The sequence below is a fragment of the Mandrillus leucophaeus genome, unplaced genomic scaffold (assembly GCF_000951045.1).
Source record: "Mandrillus leucophaeus isolate KB7577 unplaced genomic scaffold, Mleu.le_1.0 Scaffold34, whole genome shotgun sequence".
In the NCBI taxonomy this organism is placed as follows: domain Eukaryota; kingdom Metazoa; phylum Chordata; class Mammalia; order Primates; family Cercopithecidae; genus Mandrillus; species Mandrillus leucophaeus.
The window spans coordinates 333,054-341,221 of NW_012103587.1; the positions used below are offsets into that span (position 1 = coordinate 333,054).

The 8,168-nt window shown below is 44.7% G+C and overlaps 1 protein-coding gene across 1 annotated transcript in view; it reads left to right on the plus strand.

Moving 5' to 3' along the window:
- TCTN2 (tectonic family member 2) overlaps positions 1–7,494 on the plus strand; it is a 63,958-nt gene extending 56,464 nt beyond the window's left edge. Inside the window, exons 14-17 of the mRNA XM_011988888.1 lie at positions 3,370–3,526; positions 5,795–5,920; positions 6,054–6,142; positions 6,668–7,494. Coding sequence (XP_011844278.1) covers positions 3,370–3,526; positions 5,795–5,920; positions 6,054–6,142; positions 6,668–6,777 — 482 coding nt within the window. The 3' untranslated portion in view covers positions 6,778–7,494. The remainder of the gene's footprint in view (positions 1–3,369; positions 3,527–5,794; positions 5,921–6,053; positions 6,143–6,667) is intronic.
- Positions 7,495–8,168: the final 674 nt, after the last annotated feature.

The window sequence follows — 8,168 nt, forward strand, 5'->3', positions numbered from 1 at the left end:
GAGGAAAGAGGATCGCTTGAGCCTAGGAGTTTGAGGCTACAGTGAGCTCTGATTACACCACTGCACTCCAATCTGGATGACAGAGCAGGATCCTGACTCTAAAAATAAAACAAAACAAAATAAAATACATTAAAACAAAGTCCAAGCCAGGTTTTAAGATTTTTAGTGCACTTCAGTTTGAACTGCTGTTTTTGATTGCCAGGAATACAGGCATTTGAGAATTGACTTTGTAATTTATAAAGCTAATTTTGTTAACTTAAAAGAAAATAAAGTGATTGAAAATATTGTGATAGAAGCCAGACACAAAAGACCACATATTGTATGACTCAATTTATATGCAATGTCCAGAATGGGCAATGTATAGAGACAGCAGATGAGTGGATGCTGGAGGTGGAGGAGTTGGGAGGAAATGGGGAGAGACGGCTGTGGGTAAAGGATTTCTTCGCAGAGTGATGAAATGTTCTAAAATAGAATCTGCTGAGTGTTACACAGCTTTGTGATTATACCAGAAACCACTGAATTGCACACTTTAAGTGGGTGGATTGTATAGTATGTGAATTATATCTCACTAAAGTGGTCAAGAAAGAAAGTAATTCAGGTGCCACAGATCTAATAATAGCAGGGATCATGGGGGCGAGATAAAAAGACTTGACAGCCCAGTGCCTTTGGCCAAAGGTATTTGCAGTGTTGAACCGGCAAGTAGATCGTACACAAAGAGAAGAAGATATACCACACGCACATGGAATAAAGGTAAACCCGACTTTAAAGCTTCTTCACCAGGCCCGATTTCACCTCCGAAGCCAAAATGTCTTTAGAGTCATGGAGATCCAGCTCATCGGGTTATGTTGGAGAGGCCTAAGGTCCCAGTGAGTTTTGGCAGAGCTTGAATGAAAAGCTGGAGTTCCAACCTCTTTCCTCTGTTCCCTGGTAGCAAGTTAGGTAACGTCTTCCCAGTTTCTTGGGGAGTCTTGAGTGTGTAAATACTTTGAACAGAAAGCTTTTTTAATTGAGCTAATTAATGGAATTGCCTTTTGGGACCAGAAAGTGCCCAATGAGTGTGCGCATCTGCTTTGCCCCTGCCCTGCTCTCCCTGCAGATGCTGCTGTGCCCCCTCTCCTCTGCCTGGGGGGTGGGGATCAGCCCTCTGGATCCTGCCCTCGCCCTTTCCATCCCCTCTGAGGTCAGCTAGGCTCAGTGGGCTGGAATTCACACAAGGGCCCATACGGACACATATCTGTATTGTGCCCACTCCTTGTGATTGGGGTCACAGTGATGAGGACCCTCCCTTCCCCCTCTGTGGCCATGGATCATGTGATATGTCTGTGAGCTCAAGGTGCCCCAGACCACTCTCTGACTTGGGGAGGGAGTCCTGTTGGACCCCCATCCCAACAGGGCACTCAGGCTGCTGTTTGCTCATCCAGCTGGTGCTCAAGGCACTGGGCCCAGACCTAGATCCTCATTTGCAAACGGAACCCAGAGGTCGAGCTTGTTAAGCCCTGGACTCTGCCACCCAGGCCAGCTAGATAGGCTGTGGAATGACCCTGAGGGCTGCAGAAAAGTCAGCACTTGGGAAAGAAACCATAGGGAAAATGACCAGACAGAGAACCCAGGTTGATGAGGTACGAAATCAGTGTGGTGATGACATTTTGTTGCCTTCAAGGTGGAAGGAATTAGCTTTTATTTCATGTCTGAGCCAAAAAGCAACCTTGGTCCAGGTTAATAAGCAGAAGAGAAGTGGTGTTGACACATGTATAAGGAAATTAGACATAAAACAGTGTTACTGACCTTCGGAATCCCTGAAGGAGCAAAGAACCCCCTTCAGAGGAGCCATAGAACCTATCCCACTTCCTCTCATTGCCCTTGCTAGGTTTTCTCCAAGATGAATGAAAATTAATTTCTCATTCAATTTCATTCTCTTCCAATTGTATTAATACAATAGTAACATTAGGAAATTACTTACTTTAATACATACTAATTAAAGTTGTCAGTATGGATTTTGTTTTATTATTATTATTTTTCAATTATTACCTTTTATTTTTTTTTTTGAGATGGAGTCTCACTCTGTCGCCCAGGCTGGAGTGTGTGGCACGATCTTGGCTCATTGCAACCTCCACCTCCTGGGTTCCAGTGATTCTCCTGCCTCAGCCTCCCAAGTAGCTGGGATTACAGGCCCCACCATCACACCTAGCCAATTTTGTATTTTTAGTAGAGATGGGGTTTCACCATGTTGGCCAGGCTGGTCTTGAACTCCTGACCTCAGGTCATCCACCCACCTCGGCCTCCCAAAGTGTTGGGATTACAGGCGTGAGCCACCATGCCTGGCTGATTTTTATTTTTATTTTTTGAGATGAGGTTCTCACTCTGTCGTCCAGGCTGGAGTGTAGTAGCGCCATGCCATCGTGGCTCACTGCAGCCTCGACTTCCCAGGCTGATGCAATCCTCTCACCTCAGCCTCCTGGGTAGCTGGGACTACAGGTGTGTGCCACCATGCCTGGCTATTTTTTTTTCTCTAAGAGACAGGGTTTTGCCATGTTGCCCAGGCTGGTCTGAAACTCCTGGGTTCAAGCAGGTGCTTCTACCTCAACCTCCCAAAGTGCTAGGATTATAGGCATGAGCCACTGTGTCTGGCCTAAAGTTGTTAGTATGGATTTTAAATGTCTTACAGAGCTTCCACTAGAACTGTGACTGCATGGAATAACGATGGCATTTTACTGCAATTGTATACGTTTCTGTTAAAAGGCTGGGTAGATTTCAGTGAGAGCTTGGAAACTGAATCATGACTTACGGCTTTAATATGTGGGTCAGGGCTTTTAAGTTCCAGTGACTGGCTAACATAGGAAACTTTTTTTCTTTTTTTTTTTGAGATGGAGTCTCACTCTGTCACCAGGCTGCAGTGCAGTGGCACAATCTTGGCTCACTGCAACCTCTACCTCCTGGGTTCAAGCAATTCTCCTGCCTCAACCTCCCAAGTACCTGGAACTACAAGCGAGCACCACCACGCCCAGCTAATTTTTGTACTTTTAGTAGAGACAGGGTTTCACCATGTTGGCCAGAATGGTCTCAATCTCTTGACATCATGATCTGCCCGCCTCAGCCTCCCAAAGTGCTGGGATTACAGGCATGAGCCACTGCACCCGGCCCATACAAGGAAACATTTTAAACACAATTTTTATTAGTGCCATCCTATGCCTTGTAGACTTTAAGGGATAACACAGTTATGGAGTGACAAGTAACTAGAGCCTGTAAGAGACTAAAGCCTCACTGATGTGATGCCTGCCTGATATTATTCCCCATTTTGGTTATTATGACATTGTAGGAAAACTTATCAAATTATATCTTTGAGAAGTGCCTAACTTAACATTTCTATAGGTGTAGATGCCCCTGACCCAGGTGCAGACCCACCGGCTAGCAGTTTGAACGGCATCTGCCTGGACGTTCCTGCTCGGCTGAGCATCCGCATTCTCATCTCGGATGCTGGTGCAGTGGAAGGGATTACTCAGCAGGAGATACTTGGCGTAGAGACAAGGTATGATCACATCTTGGATCACTGTAGTTTAGAGAGAGTCAGGAAAGTTGAGAGTGTTCCGAACAATAGGGAAACGTTTGTTTAGAAACTGATTATTTATTTATAACTTGCAATTATTAGCAAGATGTTTATATGGGCATATGGAATATGTATGAACTATGTGTATAATGGAGACTTATTCTCACAAGTATTTATAAAGCCATGTGTAAGAGAGTCTGCAAGGTATTTTAGGGAGTACAAAGATGAATAAAGGGCTACTTATTGCTAAGTACATTTTGAAATCCATGAATGTAACTGATATGCTGGTCAGATAATATTGTCTGTGGTTAGAGACTTTGGCAGCAGATAGGTTCAAATCACGGCTGTCCCACTTAGGAGCTGTGCGGCACTGGCCAATTACTTAACCTTTCTGAGCTGTAGTTTCCTCCTCTGTAATATGGTGATAATACCTTTATGTAACAACCCTCTATCAGATTTTTTTTTTTTTTTTTTTTTTTGAGATGGAGTCTTGCTCTGTCTCCAGGCTGGAGTGCAGTGGCAATATCTCTGGTCACTGCAACCTCCGACTCTGTGGTTCAAGTGATTCTCCTGCCTCAGCCTCCCGAGTAGCTGGGATTACAGGCATGCGCCACCACATCCAGCTAATTTTTGTATTTTTAGTAAAGACAGGGTTTCACCCTGTTGGCCAGGATGGTCTCAATCTCCTGACCTCGTGATCCACCCGCCTTGGCCTCCCAAAGTGCTGGTATTACAGGCGTGAGCCACCATGCCCAGCCTGCCTCCATCAGTTTTAAGTGACAGGTGCCCAGTTCATACTGACTTAGGCAAAAAGGGGAATTTATTGGTTCAAGTTCAGAGTAATCCACATACAGCTAGTTCATGGTTCCTGGTTCCAGTGTGGTCAGGGATCTTTTTGTTTTCGTGTCTCAGCTCCTCTTCCTTTGGGTTGGCTTCATTCTCAGGGAGGTTCTCCTCAAGAGATGGCAAAGATGGGCACTAGCAATCCAGGCTGATGTCACTGCAGCAAGTCCAGTGGGGAGAAAGCCTCTTTCCTCCTCTTTTCTTTTCTTCTTTCTTTCTCTCTCTCTTTCTTTCTTTCTCTCTCTCTCTCTTTCTTTCTCTCTCTCTCTCTCTCTTTCTTTCTTTCTCTCTCTCTCTTTCTTTCTTTCTCTCTCTCTTTCTTTCTTTCTTTTTTTCTCTCTCTCTCTCCCTTTCTCTCTCTCTCTCTCTCTCTTTCTCTCTCTCCCTCTCTCTCTCTCTCTCTCTCTTTCTCTCTCTCTCTCTCTCTCTCTCTTTCTTTCTTTCTTTCTTTTTTTTTTGAGACGAAGTTTAGTTCTTGTTGCCCAGGCTGGAGTGCAGTGGCGCCATGTCGGCTCTCCGCAACCTCTACCTCCTGGGTTCAAGCTATTCTCTTGCCTCAGCCTCCTGAGTAGCTGGGGTTACAGGCATGCGGCACCACGCCCAGCTAATTTTGTATTTTTAGTAGAGATGGGGTTTCTCCATGTTGATCAGGCTGGTCTTAAACTCCCGACCTCAGGTGATCTGCCCACCTCAGCCTCCCAAAGTGCTGGGATTCCAGGCATGAGCCACCAGGCCCGGCCCCTCCTCTTTCTCAAAATAGATCTGGGCAGACTTTCATTGGTTCAGTTTGGGTCATGTGCTCCTTTCTGAACCAATCCCTATGACTGGGGCAATGGGCAGCTCTTATTGGCTAGGCTCAGGTGATGGGTGCACCTCTGGATTAGGACCAGTCCCTTCTGGTCCGCTGAACTGGGAATGGAGAGTGGTGACTCTGCAAGGGAAAATGGGAGTGCAGTTACCACCTTCGCAGTACTCTTTTGAGGATAACACGAGATGGTGTGTTGCAAGCAAGTTATCTCTGTGCCTCGAACGTGGAAAGCCCTCAATAAGTGGCTAGCTGCTGCTTTTATTATTATATCGTTTGAGAAAAACAGGTGATGAACAAAGGTACCTTTGATAGCACCTGTATAAAATGCACTGGCTGGAGAGGAGTGAGACTGACAGGACTGGCAGATGTCACCGGGCGACAGGCCCATGAGGGGTTATTAGGAGTTTCTCTTCTCCTTGGATCTGTCTGTCGAAATGGACAAAGACAATGGACAAATACAAAGAAAAAACAGCACAGGTAGAATGTGAAACTTCTTAAGAGAACCTCAGGTTGTATTGTGATTGCATCTGTTACCTGCTGTTCTTGGTGGAATAGAACTGAATGGTGGCTATGCTGACCATGTGATCTTTCCCTCCTAGGTTCTCCTCAGTGAACTGGCAGTACCAGTGTGGGCTTACCTGTGATCACAAGGCCGACCTTCTCCCTATCAGTGCATCTGTCCAGTTTATTAAAATTCCTGCACAGTTACCCCGCCCCCTGACAAGGTACTCCAGTTGGTCACCTAGTTGACATTAGGAAGCAGAAAAATATATATTTGAAAATTGGAAGTTTATTCCTTTAATCAAGTTCTGATACTTTTCACTTGTAGTTTTTGTAATCCTCTAAAATGTTTTCTAGATTCCAGATCAATTATACAGAGTATGACTGCAACAGAAATGAGGTGTGTTGGCCGCAGCTTCTATATCCATGGACTCAGTATTATCAAGGTAGGGTGAAACAGATTTCTATGACCAATTATGTTATGTCAATTTTAAAAACAATTTAAAATGATGTCTAAATGTTACAGAAAGCGTAAAACATATAGAAACTTAAAAAAATTTACAGATAATATTGCCACAGTGATCACCATTACTGTTGAGGCTTAGTTTATTTCTACCTACACTGTTTTTTTTTAGACAGAGTCTTTCTGTGTCACCCTGGCTGGAGTGCAGTGGCAGAATCTCAGCTCACTGCAACCATTGCCTCCTGGGTTCAGATGATTCTCATGCCTCAGCCTCTGGAGTAGCTGGGATTACAGCACCAACACACTGGGCTATTTTTGTATTTTTAGTAGAGACGGGGTTTCACCATGTTGGCCAGGCTGGTCTCGAACTAGCTTCAAGTGATCTGCCTTCCTTGGCCTCCCAAAGTGTTAGGATTGCAAGAGTGAGCCACCACGCCCAGCCTATACCTACACTGCTATCACAAGAGTTAAGAAATACTGCTGCTTAATTTTGTCCATTGTTTTTCAGGGGAGCCGCATTCTCAATGTGTTGCCAAGGGCTTACTGTTGCTGTTGTTCCTCACATTGGCCATGTTTCTCAGCAACCCCTGGACCAGAATATGCAAAGCCTATAGTTAGACAACCACCTGGCCTTTTTTTTTTTTTTTTTTTTTGAGATGGAGTTTTGCTCTTGTTGCCTAGGCTAGAGTGCAATGGCGTGATCTCAGCTCACCGCAACCTCCTCCTCCTGGGTTCAAGCGATTCTCCTGCCTCAGCCTCCGGAGAGTTGGGATTACAGGCACGTACCACCATGCCTGGCTAATTTTGTATTTTTAGTAGAGACAGGGTTCCACCATATTGGCCAGGCTGCTCTCGAACTCCTGACCTCGTGATCCACCCATCTCAGCCTCCCAAAGTGCTGAGATTACTGGCATGAGCCACCGCACCCGGCCTTTTTTGTTTTTGTTTTTGTTTTTTTGAGACAGGGTCTCACTCTGTCACCCAGGCTGGAGTGCAGTGCACAATCTCAGCTCACTGCAATCTCTGCCTCCCAAGCAATCTTCCCACCTCAGCCTCCGGTGTAGCTGGGACCACAGATTCTCTACCACGCCTGGCTATATTTTTGGTAAAGACGGGGTTTCGCCATGTTGTCCAGGCTGGTCTGTAACTCCTGAGCTCAAATGATCTGCCCACCTCGGCCTCCCAAAGTGCTGGGATCACAGATGTGAGCCACTGTGTCCGGTCCATCTGACTTCTCAAAGACTTTAGACCTTGACTTCAGTGATTTGTTGTAGTCTTGTATGCTTCTCTGTAAAATTTTAATAAATGAAATGTCTTATTTTTGCAGAAAATGTTTATTAAGTGCCCTGTGACTTTAATTCATATATGTAGCTATCCGATGCAGAATGAATATTCTCATCACTGGCCTGACTGAGTAAAATGCATGAGAAGAACTCAAGAAATGTTAGAAATTCTAGCTTATCACAAATTAGTTAAAGTCATAGGAGTTTTATTTATACCAGAGAGGAACAGTCTTTTCTTTAGTTTTTAATACATTCGTGTTGATTGATGTTTCCCATATTCCATAGAAAGGATTAAGAAATTCTTAAAAATGTATATAATACAAAAACACAAAATAATTGATGGGGAAAGATGTGGGCACTGCAGGAGGAAAATAAGAGAAAAGTAAAACAAAACCAGGGGCACATGAAAGCGCCCAAAATATATGCCAAAGGTTGTATTTAGCAGAAGCATACCCCTAATTCATTATTTATTTATTTATTTTTTAGAGACAGGTTCTCCCTCTGTTGCCCAGTCTGGAGTGCAGTGGCATGATCACAGCTCACTGTAAACTCAAACACCTGGGTTCAAGCGAGTCTCCCCAGGTAGCTGGGACTACAGGTGTGTGTGCTACCACACCTGGCTAATTTTTTTTTTTTTTTTAGTAGAGACAGGGGTCTCGCTATGTTGCCTGGCCTGGTCTCAAACTCCTGGCTTTAGCAGTCCTCCCACCTAAGCCTCCCAAAGTG